At 36.9% G+C, this 24,173-nt stretch overlaps 1 protein-coding gene across 1 annotated transcript in view; it reads right to left on the reverse strand.

The window, feature by feature from the left end:
* The window catches only part of Ppp1r1c (protein phosphatase 1, regulatory (inhibitor) subunit 1C), a 121,328-nt gene that overhangs the window by 54,636 nt on the left and 42,519 nt on the right, over positions 1 to 24,173 (reverse strand). Inside the window, exons 3-4 of the mRNA XM_013515176.1 lie at positions 5,076 to 5,113; positions 2,825 to 2,885 (exon numbers count right to left, since the gene is read on the reverse strand). Of these exons, the coding sequence (XP_013370630.1) occupies positions 2,825 to 2,885; positions 5,076 to 5,113 (99 nt within the window). The remainder of the gene's footprint in view (positions 1 to 2,824; positions 2,886 to 5,075; positions 5,114 to 24,173) is intronic.

Genomic DNA, 24,173 nt, shown 5'->3' on the forward strand with positions numbered 1-24,173 from the left:
AGAGAGCCCTGGAACTTCCATGAGGTGACCTTTCCTAAGAACTCAGCCTAAGTGGTGCACAGATGGTAACTGTGTTATTTATGTTTCTGTCAACACAACAAAATATTTGATATAACTAACTTATAAAGGAAAAACACTTCTTTTGGATCACAGTTTTAGATGTTTCAGGCAATGGCTTGTTGGGCCTGTAGTGATGCGACACATCATGGTGGGAGTACATGAGAGAAGGCATCTGTTTACGTGATGGTCAGAGTAAGAGACAGAAGAGGGTCTGGGTCCACAGTCTCCTTCATGGATTCCCCCACAATTCCCCACCTTTAAAAAGTTCCACCATCTCCCAGTAGTGTATCACAAGGAGGAACCACACCTTTGATACATGGATGGGCTCTTGGGGAACACATCCAAGCCATCTCAGTAACTAATTCACCAAATCACATTTTCTCTTTGACCAGAGAGAGAAAAGGTGATGAGAAAGGAAATATACAAAAATGGAAGGATATGAATAAGTAGGAACAGGAGGAGAGAGAGAACTGGCCAGAGAAAAAGCAACGAAAACCAGAAGTAGAGTCACAAGTCTGACATCAGTTTCATGAGCTCAAATGATATTCACTTTTGAGTGGGTGACCATGTGAACAGATTCCCCAATGAATTATAGTTCAGTTATTCATCCAGTATATATTGAATACCTACTATGTGCCAGAGATTGTTCTAGATGGTGAGAATATTCATATGGACAAAATTCCATGGTATCTAAAAAAGGGAAACCTTAATGAACTTTGGAAACACGATGGTTGTCTATAGATTCAGGTGAAATAGCATAAGTGCAATGTAGCATCTCTCCTGACCTCCTGTAACTCCACATTGCTGAATAAGAGAGAAAGAAGGAATCTGCCTAGTTCATTTTGTGAGTTTTGTTTTGCTTTGTTTTGTTTTACTAACCAATTCTCATTGGATCCTTCATGAAATCCTAGTTGACTTTTTGTTATAGCAAATTTGGCCAGAACTGTTAATCATATCTGCTGATACTTTGCTCTCCCATGAAACTTTTTACTCTCAATCACTGCATATTGTATTGAAATTTGAAGAATTATACATCTCAGAGCAATTGTAGTACTGTATTTAGCATCTTAATAACATTCCCTTTGTTCAGTTATGTTTGCTATGATTGAATCTTCTTAATGTGTTTGCAATGTACCATATGTTACTGTTGCTTAATTTTGTCTTGAAATATTCATTATTTAGCTCTTAGCAACAGATACAGTGCACTGAATAAAATGTGTGGATTTGTCTTTCTCTTTTCTTTTGTCATGAGTTGGAGAGTTGCAAAGATATCTACTGGTTATAGATGAGAAACTAAAGCATTGGTATTAACACCCTGATGTGCTCTGGAAAGAATTACTGTTCTTTCTTAAGCTTGTAATTCATGAACACAGATGGTTGTCATTGAGGGGTAATCTGAGGCAGCTCAGTTTTATATGAATATATGAAAAGTGTGCAATAGAACTAACTTCCCTAAGTATTAGGATTTCACATTCTCAGGATATTTGAAAGCTAAATATAATGAACACCAAGAGCCCTTAGGGCTTTGAGTTTTAGATTTTTCTTTAAAAATAATACTATTATTCTCTGAGGATTCAAGAACAGTATTGCTTAATTTAGCTTAAGCCAACCCAAAATAGAATGGAAGAAATAATTAAATGAGTGAACATATATCTTTTGTCATTGCCCGTGGGTGCCAAAACTGATGTGTCTTGAAAATGCAAAGTCACTTAACATGGAGAAAACATCTTTAAAATGATTACACTTAACCTCACGCAGGGATGCCTAGTAATCTCAATAATTACCTCAGAGTAAACTTCAGTGTTGATGACTGCATTATTTACTACAGTCTCACAACAAGCAAACTTGGTGTTTGTTAGTTGCACAGGAAGGAAGTTTCCTAAAAGTAGCTATTAACATGTCCATTTATAACCCACCTCCCTGAAAAGTCTCCAAATCTAGAGAGAGTACAGAGTGGAAAATTTCACTCCCAATTTAGATATCTCTGCAGCCTCAGAGAAAGCTGCTCCGTGGGCCTCTCCTGCCGCTGAAATGGAGCTGATCACAGCACGATGAGCTCGTGAGCCCACAGCCCACGTGCCAGACTAGAACACAAGCTACTGGACTGAACGGATTCTGCCTCCTTTCAGGAATACTTTTGTGTGAGAAGTCAAAGGTGCCTTCCCTGGAACTGATGTTCATCAAAATACTGATACACTTACATGTTATTTCAGCAGTTCCAATTTTGAGGAAAAATTTTGGAAAAATGCCCCAATCTGAAGTAGCACACCTGGTCGTTATTTCAACAGCTGCTACGAGTAGAGCAAATAGCTGTTTGCTTGTGTTTCTTAGAGCCCCTCCTGTCAGGAAGCAAGGAGGCCACACTTAGCATCAAATCTCCCCCAAATTCAAGATATTCTGCTTTGCTTAAGTCAAGAAAAATAATAATCATTTGCTAACACTGGCAAGGGTGATTAGAGATTGTGGAAAAGCCACTTCAAAGGAGATATGTCAGGCAAAGGAAAAGAAAAATATCATTAGTTTGGAAGCTGAAGTTCTAGACTAAGGTTCTGCGAACCTAGTTATTGCTTTTTTGGTTACCTATTCTACTCGTGATGAAATTAAGTTTTAAATAGTAAGTATCTCGCTGAATGTCACACTGCGGAGTTCTGCGGCTGAGACTAGATCTCACTTATGTTTTCGTGGATGATCCTCCAACACAGCCAGTCCACTCGGGATTCAGGACTCAGTACTCTCCACACCTGAGGCATAACTAGGACAGTACCTTTCATGGCGGGCGGTGTGTATACGCTCTGCTTCCTCTGCTTGGGGGATGCATTCTGTGGCTGTGGAGGAAGGGAAAGGAGTAAAAGTGTTAGATGTGGATAAAAGCTATACTTCCATCCTGCCCGAGGGGGCAACAAACCCTGCACTCTACTTCAGAGGGCTTTCTGATGTCCCCGTCAAGAAAGAGAACTGTAATCAGTGAGAAGTTATACACATGTTCCGTGATCCTGGCTTGAGGGATAATGAAGCTATAAACTCTATTTTATCACGGTGTTCCTCCACTGCAGTCTTAAAATCATTCCTTTTCCTAGCTCGCCTAGTAACATTGTTTTAAAAGAGAACAGAAGGCATCAATCCTGTCCATTAGTGAGAAAAGCTGCGAGACAAAGTATACTCCGAGAGCTACGCCTGTGGGTAGTACTATCTGCTCATAGAATTACTGAGGCTCAGGAGGGAGCATGAGGATCCTTGGTAGCCAATAGCAATCTATAACCCTCGTGAGCTGACATGTTCAATTTAATGTCTCCATTTAGTTGGAATGACAATATTCTTTTAATTGTCCAAAAATCTTTTCTGAACAAAATTGCTGTATAACACTGTTACCTTGGCACACTGGACCAGGGTTAAGTTAGTGAAGAAGATATTTTCCATTTAAAAATGATAAAACAGGAACATATGTCAGGATCAAAACCCACCATTCCATAATGTTATGGAAATATACATATATATATGATATACTATTTATTCTAAATAGATAGATAATGTGAAATTTTGCCTCAAAAACTGCTTTTTAATATGTTGATTTGTATTTTTAAGTGGCAAGGATGGGAGTCTTCAAGAGTTTTAGTGAGAGCAATTATTTTGCTTTGAAAAGGTTAAGTATATATAGTGATATATATGTATATATATTAACAAGACACTCCTGGGGAGATTGTTCTATGCTTTCCATGCATATTGGAAAGAACATAATGTAAAAAGTGTGAAAGAAATTAGAAACTGTCTCAGAAAGTTATAAATAGAACCAAGACATTTTTCTCTGTACAAACAGAAGCTTAATGGCGCTCAGTCTTTATCAAGAGGTTGATATTTACCTGATGCAAAAGAAATCTTTTGAAAAGTAAAATGTTCTCCTAGTGGCCAAATACCTATCAACTGAGCAAGTAGCACAAAGACTTTGCTCTGGATTAGAATGCTTTGGTCTGTTACAGGAGCAGGCAGGGTGACTATTGATGCCTAATGCAAGAATGATTGACATCTCTGGGTACTTCTATTGTTCCAGTCATGCCCAGTTGATTTTAAGAAGCAATCACTGGTGGAGTTTCTTTTGTCTCCCCCATTCACATGTTCAAAGGTCAAGTATCAAATTAATTACAGAAAAGTGCTTTTTTGTTGTTTACTATCATAGTATTAAGCCTGGGTGATAAAACTATTTTATGTTTATGTAAAAACTTAATTTTGAAGGAATTTTGTGTTTACAGCTCACTAAATGCTTTTAAATTCCTCTGAGATAAAATTTAATATCTTTCCCTTCCCCATTTTCCTCTTTAGGTATTGCTACATGCCTATTCATGTGCTCATGGGATATGATTCCTAAATTCTAGCCAATATTTGCTCCATTTCTGAGCACAAGTTTTCTCCTATCTTTGTGTTTTCTATAATCTATATTATTAGCTCCCCCAGCCTCCCTTGATCCTTACTTTCTGTCTGCTCTCCCACATGAGTATATGGAGGGGTAAAGATGACCGTGTTCAGACTCACTGTTGAGTGTGTATCTGAATACATTTCTCGGTGAACTCATTAGTTCTGAGTAGTCAGGCTGTAGTGGACTTCATCCTCCACCCCAGACTCTGGTGTGGGGGTGTGCTTTGGCTCCACACACCAGAAGACCCTTGAAGAGGTCACTGTTTTTGCTCCAGGATTCCAACATTGCCAGGTTCCACCTGCTAACCACTCACTAAGTTAGAGTTATTGATAATGTATCTTGCCACTGTGACCAATGCTTCATTTTTAAATATTTACACAGAGCTTAGAGAGTCATAGAGAGTCAGAGAATTGAGGTAACTGAGAGGCAGAGATTGCAAAGACCCCATCTACTATTCAGTCAGAAAAAGCAACCCAAACAGCTTTTATATCACATATTTTATATCACATGATATCATATCTTATTTCATACCATATTTTATATCACCTCAAATCAAGGTGACTGTCTTTGATTTGAACATATTTATACAAGACAGAAGAACACTTACTTCTCCTTGTGTGTTGGTCACTCGCTTGTCATCTATTTCTGAAAGAGAAGTAGGTACACTTTATTAGGAATGTGATACTTGCATTTGGAACATACATGTGAATATTTTCAAGGAAATGTATCAAAATCATTAAATAACTGCCTTAAGCTGACATAGCCATGGCAGCTTTGAGCTGAGGAGAGGGCAACAGGGTGGGTGGTTTCCTCCCGGGAGAACTTTGTCCTGCAGGTCTAACGATAGGCTGTGAAATGCCTCTTTCTTGGCATCCTGGATTCCCCACCTTCCAGCAATCAGGGGCAATGACTCCCAGAACCGAGGCTGGTGTCAGCAACCTCACAGTGTCAAGGTGTAAGCCACCTGGTTTCTTCAGAGACTTTGCTGCTGCTGTGCATTGCCTACAACCTCCGTCAGACCCTTCAAGTTGGTCACTACCCAGACCAAACTTGCTCTTACTCAGGCCTGTCACTGTAGAGCCAAGGAAGCCGACACCTCCCTCTGTGTGCCCTAGGAAGGAGCCGATTACTCTGTCAAGCACTTCTCATTCCAGTGTTCAGGCTCTTTCCCCAGTCTGTCTACAGCGCTGTGAGCAAGCCGGCGTGGAGGGGTATGGGCTCACACGCTTCCCACTCGCAGAGCAGGAGCGCTCAGAGCTGCCCGGTTTCCTTCCTCCTCACCAGCTTTGCATGGATTCTGCTTCTTCCTTCTTGACCCAGTTACCCTTCCCTGATCCTTACACTAGTCCCAAAACTAAATGACCAATCCGATGATCCAAAACTAAGCAAGGAGTTCATCAGTGAGTATTTACTTCAAAAAATTATATAAATACTATACCCCAGAAATACTATACACTACATAGGTTAGAAAAATGTTAACTATATACATGGTAATTTTATTTTGTAAAGGATAGATAAATAGAAAAGGAGACATGCATATACATCATAGGAAGTTACCTATATGCTACCTGTGGTTACTTCTGAGGGACTGGATATCTTTATCTGTACTAAATGTTCTCCTTTTTATAAGCATAGTCACTCCCATAATTTGCAATGCAGCATAGATTTCTTTATGTAACTATATACATACATGTATACATCTATACACACTAAAATTTTTATATAATTCAAACCATGTTTGACCAAAATGGCCAAGCAGCTGGAATAAATAGTAATATAGAACTATTATATATTTTGATACTTTGGTTGTTACATTTTAAAAACTTACGCAAATATGTAGAAAATTTTGTCATTTTTATATGGGAAAGGGCAGACAGAAAGCTATTTAATGATGACACCAATAACAATTGTTTGATGGATTCATTACAAGTATCCAGCTCATCATCAGACAGCTATGAATATACTAAACTGAAGAGCTCTGTCAATGTGAAACCTGTTACGATCACATTTTAATTCAATATCTGGTATGATCCACTCTAACAGTGCATGCATAATGATCAATTAGGTGGTTAAATGACAACTGGGATTCTTCATATTTGATTTATATTTTAGGGGCTCTTAAGATTCAACCCAGGGCTTCCAATCTAGTGTTTAGGAACAAAATGGGGCCGAATCATTTAGTTTCCTACAAGACAAACTAAAATAGTGTCTTCCTAAGACAACTGTGAGAACTTCACTTATTGTACAGTTTGATGAAAACAGTGTTTTGTTTTAATTTCTGTTGAGTTAGATTCACGTAAATCAAGTATTCATGCCATGAAAATGGTGAGTGATAAAACCCAGCTCTGTGTTCTTCTCTTGAAGTTGAAGAGTGAAAATGAAATGACTTTCAAGTTAAAATGGCTCAGACAAAAGTACAGGGGAGCCAAAAATAGATCGTAGTTTTCTTGAAACTCACTGACTTTAATCCATTTATTTTCTCTTAATAAGAAATTGTTAAACTGGAGAGGTTAATCTTTTCTGCTTCCAAAGCACCTCGTGTAAGTGTATGCACGTGCACACACACACACACACACACACACAAGCTCATAGAACACACTCACAATGAACAATGTGCAGACACAAACACAGGGTTCTCTCTGACTTGTACCAGGGAAGTTACCACCAGAAAAGGAGACTCATACAAGCACATGTAAGTCTTGCTAACACTTTGCACTATGATATCAAAATGATATTTACAATAGCTCCATGTTCTCAACAGAGTTTCAAAATCATCACTTCATGGCAATTTCAGAAGTATTCAAGAATGCTAGCTCCCCTGTAAAGTATAAGAATAGATTCCTGAATTCAAATTCTTTTTAGCTTTCTCATTAAACCAGAAAAATTATACTACTTTGAAGCAGAGGTAACAAAATCCACGTGTTAACTGATGAGAAGTTTGTTAGCTGAAGATCAGAGTCTTCTAAAAGAGACTGTTGTGTTTATTCCAGCTTTATCTTATCTATAATTCTCTCTCTCTCAAAAAGCAATTTGGCATGAGGGAACAAATTCCTTTCTTTGGGAGAAAAATGTTAACAGTCATCTGACTATGATATTTGAAGGGCTATTACCATCACTGGAGATGGAGATAGAGATATAAATGTTCTAGAAAGTTTTGAGTATTGATTACTTAGAAAGCTCTTAATATATTTAAATTCTCAGAAGGAACTGAGTAAATTCAGGACCTTTGTGGGCATGCGGAGATGCCAATAATCTACTATTTTTAGAAATGTCAATGATCTCTCATGAGACTTTCAAAAACTGATTGTAAAAAAAATTAAGTGCCTCAGTAAATGAAGACTAAGAGTGAAGAAATGGGAAAGATCCACACCAAAAAATAAAGTTTCTGAATTATACCAAAGGAAGAGCTATAAAAACTAAGAAATGGGCAGAATGTGAAGAGATATAAAAATAAAGAAAGCCTAAGAGCCATGGTTGAGGTTGGCAGAAAAATGTGCACCTTGGAGATGAGCACTGCATGCATATATAGTCTCCAGTATGGTTTTCAGCCTCTCTGTGAGGACCACACACAGGTCACTCAATCTTCTCGGACTTCAGGGTATTCTTCTTATATGAAATAAGGAAGAGGATGCAGAATAATTCTTATTCTGCCTTGCTAATTTCCTCATAAATTTGTTTTAAGGAATAAAACTATGAAAAACTGGTAACAAAGTTCCCCACTCTTTAAGTACAAACTGAACATAGTGACTTCCATACAAAGAGTGCTGTATGGAAAGAGAGAGGGAAAAGTGAGCAACTCTATAGTGAGAAAATGTGACCAACATGAATTCAGCCAGGTGACCAAGTTCAATGGCACCAGCCATGAGTTATGTTTATGATTTGGACCCTTGATACGATGTGATAAAGATGGTTTGTACCTCAGATATCTTCCTTTCCAAAACCCTTAATCCCAGTCCTGTCAGAAGAGGAACATTAGGCAAATTATAATACAGGGATATTGTATAATATACCGACCCACTATCCCTAAAACTGTCAAAAGAAACCATAGTCAAGAGGAGTTTAAAGAGGAATGACTACTCAATATAATGGGGTACCCTAGTTAGGATTTTGTAATAGATAAAGGACATGCAATAAGAATTAAGGAAATCTGAATAAACTATGGACTTCAGTTAATAACAATATATTAATATCGAGTCATTGATTGTAACACCACAGGACTTTGCTAAGGTAAAATTTGAATAATAGGGAAACTACATATGAAGACTTTCTGTTTAATATTTTCATAAATCTAAAACTTTTAAAATTATTTTATTAATAAAAGCTTAAACAAAAGTAAGAATGAATAAGCGTTAATTGCAAATAAAAATTATCATAAGAATATATTTTTGTTACTCCTGTCAGGATTCTCTGTATCATTTAAGGAACACTAGACAGTCATTATTGGAAAGTTCATAATATAGCTAAAAACAAGGTCCTGGACCAATATTGCCTTTAAAAATACTACATAGAAACAATTACAGACACAAGGGAAAAGGTAGGAGTAAGGTTACAGAGGACATTTTAAAGTTTAGTAGAATTTGCTGAAAGCTGATTTAAATATAGATGTGGTAATGTAAAAGAAAACTGAGTTAACTGATTTCAAAACCAGTCCAATGATAATGAGAACACTTTGATTTATTTACTGATTGAATATAGAGGGATGCAAAGATACCAATAACAAGTTACAGACTACTACTAATATCTATTTGATCACAACCCCGCCAGCCTGCTGCCTCTGCGCATTTACTCCATGTATGCAGAATGGTTCTTTGCTTAGATAGCCCTGCTATCTCTGAGAGTCCTCTTCAGATCACAATTCCTCTGGAAAATTTTTCCCAATTTGCCCTTCCTGGGCTCCAAGTGGAAGACTTCCTTCCCCCAACACCCACTGCATTTCTTCCCTAGCTGAGGACTCGGAGTGCTCCTGACCACATATGCTGTCCTGTGGTCATCACCGTTTTATCTCCTCAGACCACCCGCGCAGGATGGGGACCAGCCTCCATGTGCGCCCCCTACAGCCGAGCACAGCAGCGCAGGTGGCAGACACTAGCAGCTGTCTCTCGGGTATTGCTTAGTGTCCACAGTTCATAAAACAGCACCGACTGTGTGCTACTTCCTTTTATTCCAAAATCCAATAGGAGGACCACCATTTGCTCATGGTAGGGGCAAAATAAATGCTTTTAATGAACAACTGTTTGACTTGCAAATGCATTAAAGCAGAAACCATCACTTCTGGTTTTAGAAGTTGTTTTATTAGCTTCATGGCAGTGCTATAGACACTCAAATTCTCATAAATATTGCCTAAGGGCTTCAAAAAAGAATCTTAGAATATATGGACACTTGACTTTGCTCTGTCACTTTCTAGAGATTAGGAAGCTATCTGGATCATGCACAAGATACATGAGAAATTAAAAATAAGTGGTAAAGTCAAACTTAATACACTGTTTTATACAAATCACCCTGAAATAAAAACTAAAACCACAAAATGAATTATTTCTTCAAGATATCTTCGAGATATTATTTCACAAGATATTGGCTGCAGAAGAGTTCTGACCCTTACAGACAATGCAGTGGTAGGGAGAGATTCAATTTCTTAGTACAAACTCGAAAGATGCAGATTTCTGATGAATTTAGATGGCAAAGGTCACTTCCACTTTATTTTAGGCAGTTATTTTGGAATTGGGAGGGGAAAAGTCAGCTGGGAGGAAGCTGGAGAATTTTTAATAAAAATAGTGCTATAAATTGATGCTTTGAAGACTTCTCTGTTCAAAATCAAGAGGAGTGACAGGTTAAGTATAGAAAAGTGATGACTAAAAAGATAAAGCTAGAGTCAAAAAATAGCCCAACGTCTCTACGGCCCATAAACACAAGAAAGGTAATATGCGTTCAGCAAGTAAGAAACCATGGGTCTCTAAGACTTTAGACCTAAAAGCAAGCAGAAGCAACTGCAAGTTCTGATCCCTAATTTGTAAAGGGACAGACCTCATGTGAAGGAAGAGACAAGAGCGGGGTTTGCCACCTAGAACCAGAAGCAGAAAGCTCTCTCACCTGCGTTTAGAAAAGCCATTGCTCTGTGTGTGACAGGAACATGAAGCCAGCTTGGAGGAAGCCACCATGGCTTAGTGACTGGTTCTGCAGTGAATGTTTGAATTTGTTTAAAAAACTTTTTACAGACAAGACATGGCCATGAGTGACAGGATAAGTATTTTTGAAGTGAGGGGTAGTATTCTGAGTATGTTCAGGGGAAATAATGGCAATGTGTTTTTTACTGTAATAAATTTTTAAATTGAAGCATTATTCATATTTTTATCAGATCTCGTTGATCAACCATTTACAGGAAATTCTGTCAAGTGAAGAGAGTACATTGTATCCTCATCCACCCTGTTCACAGGATCTGGCAGCAAAAGACTTCTGGCTCTACCCCAAAGCCCCAGTGGCCATAAAAGGCAAATATTTTGAATTGATTCAGGACATCAAGGCAGCCAGGCCAGTGCAACTAAAGACACTCAGCTACCAGAACTGTTTCAGAAAGTAGTTGGTATAAGTGTGGTCAAGGTGATGAGGAGGCTTTGGTGGGGGAGTTAATGACCACATGTCTTTTACTGTAAGCATTGTCCATTTAAAAACTACCATATTTTTAGAGTATGCCTCATATAATAGTGCAATTACTAAAAATAACCATGGAGATATTCACTCAAAACCACTTCAGATATGTCAAAATGGAATTATATAAGCTGGGCATGGCGGTGCAGTTCTGTAACTCCAGCTACCCTGGAGCCTGAGGCAAGATGATTGCAAGTTCGAGGTTAGCCAGGGCAACTTCGCACAATCTTGTTTCCAAATAAAAGCTTTAAAAGGCATGGGGGTGTAGGCTTGTGCTGGAACACCTGCTTAGCATGCACAAGGTTTGGGATTCAATCCCCAGACACACACACATACACACACACAAGAGGGATTTAAAAATGTTCAAATAACCTATGAGGGTGTAGGAAAAATCAGACACAAAATTAAAGTGGCAGATGTGAGGCTAGGGATATAGCCTCTGTGACACCACAGATTCGAGCACCACACAAAACAAACAAACAACAAACAAAACGCTCAGTCCTAAGATATCAGTAAGTATATTAAATATGAGTTATCTAAATATACTAATATTGGCACAGTGGGTAAAGTTTAAAATAATGTAACTATACCCAAATACATACATTATGGGTGAGTTAAAAGATACCCAATATCCAGTCTCATGTAGTCTGACTCAACTTACAACATGACTGCATGAGAAAATTTCAGTGATGGGGAGCAGGAGAGTGACTGGCAGGGATTAGGGATGGTGCCAGGGAAAAAGGATAGGTATGACAATAAAGGAGCAACAGAAGCAACATCTTTGTTGTGCTGAAATAGTCCTGTTTACTTCTGTGGTCAGTATCAGATTGATACATATGATCATGGCATCGAACTAGGCACACATGCCGTACGGAGGTCAAGGCCTCCGTCTTGTCGCTGTGCTACAGATGTTACCATTTGAGGCAATCAGCAGAAAGGCACACCAGGAAGATCTCCGGGAGATCTCTGCAAGTTTCTGTGCATCTGCAATTATTTTGAAATTAAAAGAAATAAATGAGAAGAAAAATGTACCTGGACATAATTTAAGAGGAAATTAAGAAATTTAAAATGTTGCTGAGAAACTCAGGCAAATCTAACACCTAAGGGTAATGACAAGATACGTGAAACAAAAGTTAACAGAAAAAGTCACTGACTAAGAGTATGGAAAATCCTTTAAAGAGACAGGTGGAGAATGAGGGAATAAAAGGAATGGTAGAACACTTTCCAAATCTAAAAAAACAGTTAAACCTTTGAATTAAAACCAGGTGCCTAGAAAGCTAATAAAAATGACTCCAAAGGGAGATTATGGGGGTAAACATTCAAGACACCTCTTAGAGATGAGAAAAGACAGTTTTTAAACCATGGAAAACACCTTACCTGCAATAATGAATGCAAGAAGACAGGTGATGAGCTACACAAAGCTATTTTCTGCCCACTACAATTTTATGCAAAGAGGAAAAAACATGAACATTTTCAGACATTTGAGAATGATCAATGGGTGTAATTGACTTCAGCTGAGTAAAACCAAGTATTTTTATACATTTCAGGGTGTTTAAAAATAAAATAGAGATTTGTACAAAGTGAAATAAAGTAAATAGAGTATTCTTACATTTTTTCAAAAAATCTTAGTTGAAAACTGTAGTCCATGTTTTTTACATTCCCTTCTCTTCCCCTTAGTCCCTTCCTTCCATCTCTCCACCCGCTTCCCATTTGAGAAGGATCTAATTCCCTTTTTCCTACTATCTATTCATTACACTGCTCTTTATAATTTGGGTTGCTCATATACGAGAAACTAGGTAATATTTCAGTTTATGTGTTTGATTCATTTCACTTAACATTAAGGTTTTGAGGTGTCTCCATTTTCCTGTAAATGACACGTATTTAACCTGGTTTTTAGCAGAGTAGTACTCCATGTGTAAACAGAACATTTTCTTTACCCATTTATCTGGTGATGGACAGATAGGCCACTTCCATTATTTAGTTACTATAAATTGTGCTGCTATAAATATGGGTGTGCGTGTATCATTGTAATGTGATGTCTCTAACTCTTTCAGTAAGATACCTAGAATGGGAATAACTGGGCAAATAGAATTTCTAATTTTAGTTTTTTGAGCAATGGCCATACTGACTTCCATACTGGTTGTATTAATTTTTATTTCCACTAACAACATACAAGAGTATTTTTTTCCCACAACCCCACTGGCATTTGTTATAATTTAAAGAACTTGAAAAATAGATTCCCTAAAAGAAAAATGTATTTTCATCACAAGCTACATTATATATCACAAACTGGAGTAAAAAATTGAGGAAACTGCAGACATTCATTTCCAAAAGTCTAATTTTTATTCTAATCTAAGGACGGATTGGTTACTTTTTCTTATAAATATTTGTCCTGAGCTTATTTCATATCACATAAAAGTCTGTAAGTACATATAGTTTATTTTACATTATAAGTCTGTTTGTCCTGATTCCAAAATAACTTCTATTTTCCCTCCTGCTCTGACTTTGGAGGGAGTATCTATGAAGAAATATAAATTATTAAACAAATTTTATTTAGAGTTCAGACATACACTTTTTTCCAGTCCGCTTGTTTGCAATATCAATTTCATTTAACTTCTACCAAATGTACCATTAAAATCATCAATCCATGATTAATGCTTCACACTTTTCTCAAAAATATTAGAAATGTTTTTAGTATTTATCATTGTATTTCACAGTTTTATAAAGATGTCATAAAATATTAGCCATCAATCACTCCACCTAAAACACCTCATATATGCATTTATTGCCAAAAATGTGTTCACAGAGGGGGAACTAATTCAGAGAGGTCATTATAGAGCTATCACAATTTACTCCTACATGCTAGTAAAATTTAGGGTTAAAATATATTGTCTAAGTGGTTTGTAAGGCAGTGAGATTCGTTTAGTACATACAACCATAAAAATTCCACTTTTCCACAGCAAAACTGAAATTGAAAAGTAGAAGTCACCTACATTTATTAAGCATGGTGATAAAGTAATTTCTTGAGTTTCTTGACATTCTTTAGTGTTTAGCAATGGAAATACTGTGACAATGATAGTGATATTTAGCTACTAAGAAAAATCATGATGAAGTCTTATGAATATCATCACTTCCCCCGGATACCTTTTCCCTGAAAATGTCCCTTATTAAGCTGCAGTATTCCAGCTGGCATAGCAAGTGCTACTAAAGGTCGATTCTTTACTTCTTAATCTACTACTAACAGCTGAGTAAACACTATAGTTTCACAGTAGTCAGCATTTAAATTTTTCTTCCTTACAGAGGCACTAACAATATATTTTGTCTACAGAATGACAATAGTAAAATGGCAGCATAAAAACCTTAGTCACACATATATTGTTTCCCATTTCTTCTTCCAGCTTGTTGAGCTAATGCTTAAAACAATTACAGCGTCTTTCCCATCAATTTCCTCAAAGTGTTCAGGTAAGGACGTATTATTTTCACATCACACATTTGGGTTTTGCTGGATTATCAAAGTTTTAGTTGCTGTGATTGTGTTTTTGCTTGAAAGCAGAACATACTTCCTTCTCTAAGCAAGTATCTTTAAAACATTCAGACAGAGGACTTTTGATTCCATACTTTTCTAAAGTTGCTCAAAAAAAAAAATGGCTGCTATGATACAATTGGGTTGAAATTGTAATCCAGTGTGTTCTGGGATTCACACTTAGAAAATGTATTCAAGCCACACCAAATTTAACAAATTGAGTGGGAAATATCTATATTAAAATGTTTTCCTTTTGAAATTTCTTCTCAGCTATGCAGGTGTTTTAGACGCTAGTTTATTGGAAAATGTAAGTACTGGATCATGGGTGACAAATGAACTGATATAATTGAGACAAGATCAGCATTAAGTGAGAGTCTGGAGGAATCACATATAATTAAGCAAAACTGTGGGATTGGTGCATTACTTATTTCCGGACTGTGATCAGGGAACCAGGTGGAGTGAAGTTGGTGTCTAGCATGTGGTCCTGAGATGCTGTTCAAAATTCACACATGAGCAGAATGCACCAGCTCGCAGGTTTAGAGTGGGCTGCAGAGGCAGCAATTTTCTATCTAGAAGTCTACAGTGAAGCAAGGTTAGCAGGTAAAATGGGGTTCTGAGAGGTAATTCAGTCCTAAAGAGCTTACTTAGAATTTCCATGTACAGCCTAAGTTAGCAGGAAGGTGCATGTGGGTAGAGAAGCCGAATTTTCAGGAAATCAAGTGCTCACATCGGGGATCACTAAGTTCTCAGTCCATGGAGAACCTAAATTGTGAGAAGAGGAGAATTAGAAAAAGACTCGGTAGAAACCATGGTGACTAAGGAAACAAATGGAGTAGGAGTAAGGGCTTTCTTTAAGATTAAATTTTGAAATTTTTCTTAGGGTAGTAAGGACAAATTCACAGCAGGTCAGTGATACCACTTATAAGAACTAGAAAAGCAAGACAAATCATAAAAGCACCAAGACCTGCAGAAATCAATCAACCAACCAAAAACCACTACAGACATGAGGTTAGAGAGCTCCAGGGTAAGAAATGACAGTTCCTATATGGCCCTGGCAGAAGTCAGGACAGGAAAGCAGAGAATCCAGAAAAGATTTTGGTGTTGTCTGAGGCAAGAGTGACATAGGATCAAGGAGTCTGAAACATTCAATGTGTCTCCACCGTATGCCATTTAGGAAGTGAAGAAAATATTACGACAATCCATCAAAATGGAAACATAAATTCTAAAACTACAAAACTGACAAACTATTAGTCAAAAGGTCTAGAACAGATAGGAAACTTAGGTAAAGTGAGTCACATTAATACTGAAATCTGGATTGCTTCCAGAACAATATATGATTAGATTTATCAATTTGCTCTCTAAGGTTTCTGTCAAGTAGGGTGAGAAGATGTACCTTTAACATATTTTTTTTTGGTACCAGGAATTGACATTGTGCTTACCTGGTACCAGGACATTGTGCTTACTAGGCAGGCGCTAAACAATATCCTAGGCCCTAAACAGTTCTTTGTTTTTTTTTTAAATGTAAATGTTTGAGAGCCTCTAAACTTTCTTCACTACAAATATCCAGTATTCAACAAAAACAGCGAGGCACAAAAAGACAGGACTGATAACTAAGAGAAATGACAGCACACCTTCAGTGCTTTGGACTGTGAAATGGTTAATTTTTTAATTAAAATAGGAATTTAGATAAAATAGACTTTAAAAGATAATTTAGGCAAAGAAATAGAATCCTGAAAGAAACTATTTCATTACACAAATCCAAATTTAAGGAACAAAATATCTTAAAGGCATATTGTGCTTAGAAGGTAATGAACCAAAAATCATATGAGTAGAAATTTTCAAACTGAAATACACAGGATGAAACAGAACAGAGAAGTAAGAGACATCTGAGACACAGCCATAAAGTGTAAAATAAGGATAGAATGGAATCTCAAAAGCAGAGAAGGGAGAAAATATGAGAATAATAGCCCAGGAATAAAACAGACAGATAGAGAACCATCAGACGGCTGCTGCAAGAAGCCTAACAAACCCCAAGCAGGATGAGGAAAGGAGGGGAAATGAATGAGAAACAAGAATAGTGCCCACGAATGCATCATGGTAAATTTCTAAAGGCCAAGGCAAAGAGAGAGACACTTTAGAGCATCCAATTAAAATAAAACATTATCTGCAAAGAGTAACAATATGACAGTTGAACACAGAAGGTAATGGATAACATTTAAAGTAGTGAACTCAGAATTCTACATTCAGTGAAGTTATCCTTTCAAAATGAAGGTGAAATATTATGTCATGTCTGCCCTAAAGACATAGACAGAGATTTTTTTTTCTAAATTTTTGTTTTCTATTGATATATATTTCTTTCTTGGGTCAAAAATGGATTTGTAAAGCTTGTTGTGTACAAGCTTTACAAATGTTGTATAGTTTCTGCTTTAAACTTTGTTATGTAGTTTCTTGGTTGTGTAGTTTCTGCTTTAAAATATTGTTGCTAATCTTTTTTGTTTATCAACGTAAGTCCTTACGGATCCACAAGGGTTGTAGTGACCACCCAGACAGCTTCTTTCTCTCAAGAACTGGGAGAAAGCCTATTTCTGGTGGGCGAAATAGAGTAGAATGTCAAGTGCAAGGTAACTTTCCATGGTATCAGAACCACAGGGTGTCTCATAACTTCCCTATATCTTTAATTTTCCATTGTGTGTGATTGTGGCAATATAGTTCCTGAAATATTTTAGAAAAGAGAACTTTACAGTATTTTATTTGCATATTAGGTACTATTAAGAATTCCCAGATATCTTTCCTTTTTTGTTCTATCTACTTTTGCAGGAAATTGGGATACTATCCTAAATTCCTAGTGTATTTTCACCAGATTTTATTTTTAATCTTTTCTCACATGACTTTGTGGGAAAATCCTTTTTATTCTGCTTTGTAAAGGAATAATAACAGATAAAAACAACTTATAGTCATATTTAAGCTGCCCTACAGGTTAAATCACAAGGACATCGGCGCTATCTTTAACAGTCTTGAAAGGAATTTACCATCGGATCTCTAAAAGCAGCAAAGAAGTCTCAATTATCACATTTCAGCAGATTCTCTGTTTCTGTAGCTAACAGGTTTGAATTGGAACCTCCTTCCGGACAAATTTATATCACGTCTATTGTCTAAGATCATCTATAATTAAACAATATGAGAAGGAGACAAAGACAGAAATTTCACAGAGGGTTTTAGGTCTACTAATTCAAGAACCACTGGCCTTCAGACTGCATAGGAATAAATCAAACACAAATGATAGAATAATCAATTTGAAACACTTTTTAGAAAATGGATACACCTGGAAATGATAAGTGGGGTAAATAGGACACACATGCTTAAATACCATACAATAGCTCTCATTTGGGTAAGGTAAAGTACAGATAAAAAGCAAAATGAAGGACAGATAGAAGAGAGATAAATCTTTAGCAAGTGGGAAGGAGTCCAAGAGACCAAGGGTGAGGGGAGGGGAGAGGAAGTAGAAGATTTAAGATGTGCCATGTACATGTAACAAGGACCCACAATGGATGTAAACACTATATGTCACAAGCATGAACTAACAATAGTAACAACATGATGAAAATGGGTAACTGGGATTCAGAGATCTGAGAGGGGAAGGGGATTAGAAAGGAATCAAGATGCTTTATGCCCTTGTACTGACTCCTCAAGATGAGTGTAAACTTCATGCACTGTAAGCATGTACTAATAAAATAATTTCTTTTAAAAAAATACCAACTAAGAAAACCAACATGACAAAAATTGCAGTGCACAGCTCAGCACTTCATTTTGCATTTTGATGTGTCATTCCCCTGTGGTTTTAGCAGCCTAGCAGAGAATAAACCTGTTTAAGACACCAGGGAAGTCTGTCATGTGTTTCCTACGTGCAGCAGAGGACTGGAGTACCCAACATTTCTTTAAACGTAGTAGGGCTAAACGTAGTAGGGCTGTGCAGATCTCCTAAGGAAGCTATGGTGAAGCCTCTCGTGGTGGCTTATCAAGCTGTCCACTTTCCGAGAGGAGCGCTAGTCCTGAGCCTTGAGGCTGGAAGTTGTCAGGCTCTGCTGGAAGCCTGTCATTTGGGGCTTCAAGTTAAGCCACCAGGCAGTGGTTTCAGCTGTACTTTTCTGTAAGCTTTTATATTTAGTCAAAACTGGGGTCCAAACTGAAACCACCAGAGCAACAAATTTATACACCCTGGGAAGAGGGATGTGGGAAAAAGAACACTAACTGTAAGATCAGCTTCACCCTCTTGTGCCAAGATTCACACAGCTGCTATTTTTCTTGCATTATGATTTAAAGCTTTCCGTTTTTAGTTGATGAAAGTAGGAACAGAATCTTATTATCGAATAGATTTTTATCTCTCAAAGCCCCAAAGAAAATGGCTCATTTGGAGGGGTGGGCAATGAGAATCAGGTGCAAGGTGTTGTCTGTGCAAATAGTGAGAAAAATGAGAAAGAAAACACACCCTGGATCGTGTGGGTTTACTAACAGGAGCCCTCAAGCAGAAATTGCCTTGGAATTCCAAATTACCTTTCCGCTTATATTTCATAATTACTCTTGCCATTTCCAAGTACAGTAAAAGAAGAGCAGAAAAAGCAGATTATTTGAAACCTCAAGAGTCTGCTTTTCATTAGTAATCATTTTTTACAAACTTAGTTTCTCTTATAAAACATATTTTACCCTACCGCACAGCCATTTGATACAAGGGCCAAAGACTGTTGCATCATCTTATCGGTCTTGATTTTCAATCACTGGCCAATGTTTCCTGCTTCTTGGCATTTGACTTCACCACATTTGCTCCAGGAAAATAAGTCAGTTCATTGAGTAGATGGGATTTCTTCTCAGATGACATCAGTTCAAATAGCCACACATATTCCAGTAATTCTACTTTTTAAAAAAATCTATTTTTTTGAAGAAAAATACTTAGAGAACTTATTATAAAACAGTTTGGGCATTAATTTTACATGTTAGTTTTAAAACCACTATCAAATGTTTCACGTAATGTTGGAAAATCAAGAAATAACTATTTAATGAGCACAGAACATCTTCCCATTAATCTGCTTCATTTCATTTTGATCCATATTTCCCGTGAACGTTGGGATTTGAATAGTATAAGTTTCAGCCATTTTAAAATACTGAGGATTCATAACATGAATGGTAACGACAGGGAATCTTAAAGACATTCACTTTAGAAATAAGACGTATAGGTACCAGATTTAGAATAGAATTAGCTGCCTACCAATATTTGGAATATTTTGTTTTATTTCCACCCCCACACAAATGCTTCCTCTTTTTTTACACTGATTATTAATATTTCCAGGGATTTATTAATTCTGCTTTTTCACTTACATTAGTCAGAACAAGTGTAAAATACTTTTTAATTTCTAGAGAAGATGATGGTACATAAAGGCAAACTCTTAAAGTATTTCTTTATATTTCATAAATTTCATTACTTTCCATGCATGACCAACTTTATGATCAAAGTAGTTCTAATTTGAATTACTAGTTATAAGTTTTTGATGACTAATTTGGGGGGGCCATAGTTTATGGATAAGAGCTATGAAGCAAAGCTATATTTAAAATTTGGTTTCCCATGGAACGGAATGGCAGTTCTCGTGGGTGGTGTGGTACGGGGGAAATTGCAAGATGTAGGTTAAAGTACACAAAGTTATAATTATGTAGGATGAATAACTCGAAGGAACTAACGAGCTGACATAGTGGCACATACCTGTGATCTCAGCTACTTAGGAGGCTCAAGGAAGAGGGTCACAAGACCAAGACCAGCCTGGGAAACTTAACAAGAACTTTCTCAAAATAAAAATTTTAAACTTTAAATTTAAAAATTTTTAAAAGAGTTGGGCACGTAGCTCAGTGGCCTGGAACCTTCCCAGCATATGCAGCCCCCGGGATTCATTCCTCAATACCACCAAAAATAAAAAATAATAAAAAAGAAATAGATACTATGTGCTCTATTGTTGATAACATTGCGTCCTATGCTGATAAATTCCCAAGAGAGTAGATACGTGATACTTTTAGCACAAGGGAAAAATGAAAAGTAAGAAAGGTAGTTATATGGGTGTTGACTATGCTAATTTGCTTCCCTATAGCTATTTCACTGTTTATGTACGTGAACATAAATATATCAACACATGCTGTGTACCTTAAATATACAATAAAGAATGAAGTATGGTTTCATGGTATTCTTATGAAAACCAATATGAGTGAACATTAGACAATTTGGGATATTTTCCTCCATGCTCAAACTGCTAAATTAAATAATTGCTTAAGTCGCATTTTTATTTCACAACCAAGTTATTGGATATCTCCCATTGACACAAAATCTCATTTCCAAATATTTTTGCATTTTGGACTGTGCAGACATAACCATTTTAAGTTTCAACATATTTTCTCTGAATGTCTCTTTTATGATGAAACCATTATAAAATAATATAAAATGATACAATATTCTCCCTTTAACTAGACCTCTATATCAAGAAGCAAACTTCCCTTTTTCTGTTATAGATGAAAGACATATTCCTAACATTACAGAATATCATTCTTCACATTAAATACCTGTGGGTATCTATAAACAAGGTGGTAATATTTTTATGGCTTAATCAATCAAAAGCATCCTGCCACAGATGGTAGATGTGTGTCTCCATTACTAACAAAAAGACAGATCAATGGAACAGTATAATCAGAATCCTACATCATTTAGTATAACATTTGTAGACTTGGAAAATATAGAAAGTTAGCTTTTGTCACTTGACTATCTGTAAAAAACATTCACTCTACAACCTAAGTAACATGCTTTTTAAAAAGTAATAGTTTAGTCACTGAGTTTTATTTTGTTCTTTTTTGGGGAGCCGGGGGGTTGATACCAGAAATCAAACTCAGGTCCTTGTGTTTGCCAGACAGATACTTGTACCACTGAGCTATATCCCCAGCCCAGTCATTGAGTTTTAAAGGTTAAAAGTATATATATCTGTAAATCAGTTTTGGTTTTCAATTCTTAGCATTTTTATCTATCCTATAAATCTTAACCATCATAGTTTTTCAATTTTCTTGTCTCCAGTGTAGTTTTCTTGAAGACTGCACAGTGCGTTTTAAAGAGCAATAATTATTTGCAGCAGTTACATTTTAAAAAATGTGTTAAAGGCAAAGTGCTATAATTAGATACCAGCGTACTATACTTGGCACTAAATTCAGATAGGAAGACAGAAAAAGAATTCATACACACATATATTTGATTATAGATCATAAGGGAAAATAGCTTTTTATTTTCATAAGCCTCAAAACTAAAATATTTTCCTTATGAATGCTGATACAAGAAAAAAATGAACAAAAATATATATTTAAATGCCATTTGTATGCAAAGCTTTTACTGTGTTGCTCGATATTTTAACAATAATTTATTGCATGTCCATCACGTGCTGGGCATCCTGCTAGGACTGAGATCCAATTTTCCTGGAGAGCTCAAGCTCTGTGGAAAGAAACAGACTAAAGAAACAACCATGGTGCAGTGAAATCTATCCGGGACAGCACAGAGTATGGCAGAAGCACACACCAAGGGCAGCTAACCGAGCCTTGGTAGAGACAGTCTGATTTCTTGGGGAAAATAAACCTTCATGAGGTTGCTGCTGAGATGACCAGCAAGACCAGGTGACATAAGGGAAGCTGACGAGCAAGCCAGTTGGGAGGGGTAAGACTGGGGAAGAGAAGATATTATGATCAAAAGAAACAGTGAAAATGTCTCGAAGGTGTGTGAGAGATGATGATTATTTAGAATTTGTTAAAAAAAAACCCTCAAATATTGAAGTATAGAATGTGAAGGGTGAATTTATGAAGACAGGGTTGAACACTTCAGAAAACTTTAAAACTATATTAAAAAATTTAGAAAGTGATGGGAAATTATTGAAGGATTTTAGGGAAAGAGAAGCGTGATCAGACTTCTCTTTTAGAAAGATCCTTCTGCCATTCATAAGGAGAATGGATTGGAAAACTCCAACATGGATACAGATAATTCAGTGAGGAAAAGGTTGTAATTATGGACAATGATGGTTGGACCCAGGTTAGAGAGATACTCAAGAGAAAGCAGGGGCCACACTTGGACACTGGCTAGATGTGGGTGAGGCTGGGGAACAGGTAACAAAAGGACAGTTAAAGGTTCTATCTAGCTGCTGGCTCAGATTTTGAGTACACATGGAATTGTTGATTTAGAGGTCAATATTGATTACTAAGGTGGGAAAAGTCAGGTAATAATCACTCTCAGAAATGAAAACACAGCTGAAGATACAAATTTGGGATTCATCAGAACCTATAGGTCAGTGAAGCAACAGGAGAGGGTGAGAATGTCTCAGAAGAGGGTAGAAAGCTAGAAAAACAAAAGCATGGGTGGCAAGTCTGAGCAACAGCAAGAGTTACAGGGTAGACTGAAAGACAAGCCTGTAAAGAGAACACAGAATATCCAGGGGAGAGTGGGGAAGCATCACTGGTAACCTCTATGACTGAAGTCATTGTCCAGAGTAGGCATGAATTTGTCCTGGCTCAGCCACTCAAGTTCAAACAAGTGACACGTGTACACTGTTTATACATCTTACTGTCTGGGCAGGTTATTTATACCCTACCAGATCTGGACACAGATATTAAAATAGACGCTATATAGATGTTTCTCATTTTTTTCATGTTCTATGTTGAATTTCAACAAGACTGGTACTGTAATGATAAATCAGATATCTTTTTGCTTATTTTCTTGCTATTTTAATTTTAAAGAACAATACCTCTGAGGAAGCTCAACACATAATAGCCATATTTCAGATGTTCTGAGTAGGTCTGGCAGCGGTTCAGGGACATAAGATTCTTTGGAAATCAGTCCTTAGAAAATAAAATGTTGGCGGTTTAAGAAAATAATTCGGGAACAGATGGATCAAATTTGCTTCCACACACATGAATTTGAATATGAAGTGGTTGACCAAACGCATTTTGTATTTGTCTAAATATAACTCTATGAATTCTCAATTGAAAAACATGCTGAATTGTCTATTCTCTTGCTTTCCTAATATTTGGCTGTTATATGTTATTAGGTTTTTTTTTCCCCTTGCGAGTCATTGCTTGGAGTTGCACATATACTTTTAAGATTAAGGAGAAAGTTTTAAAATAAATACTATTGTTTAAGTAGTTTTAGCCTTGGCAGAGACAGCCGGGTGTTTAAGGTTTCTCAAGGATTACTTACTTATTTGTAGCAGATGGTTCAGAAGCTCAGCTGATCTCAGTCACAGTTCTAGTAAACAAGAGCAGAAAAGCAGCTGATTCTCCCACCTCCTTCTAAGCTAACACCTCCAGCTTCTGCAGTACGTTTTCATATGGCTTGGTTTCCATACCATCCATCTCATTGGTCTCATCACTTTATACCCTCTCTAAAAAGATAGCGAGAGCTGAGCAGAGCAGTCCAGGTCAAAGGGTAAGATATTATGGTTCTGTTACTGTAGCAAAAAGCAATGTGCTTCTGTTTACTGCATC

Source organism: Chinchilla lanigera, unplaced genomic scaffold, assembly GCF_000276665.1.
Source record: "Chinchilla lanigera isolate Chin_1 unplaced genomic scaffold, ChiLan1.0 scaffold00002, whole genome shotgun sequence".
In the NCBI taxonomy this organism is placed as follows: Eukaryota; Metazoa; Chordata; class Mammalia; order Rodentia; family Chinchillidae; genus Chinchilla; species Chinchilla lanigera.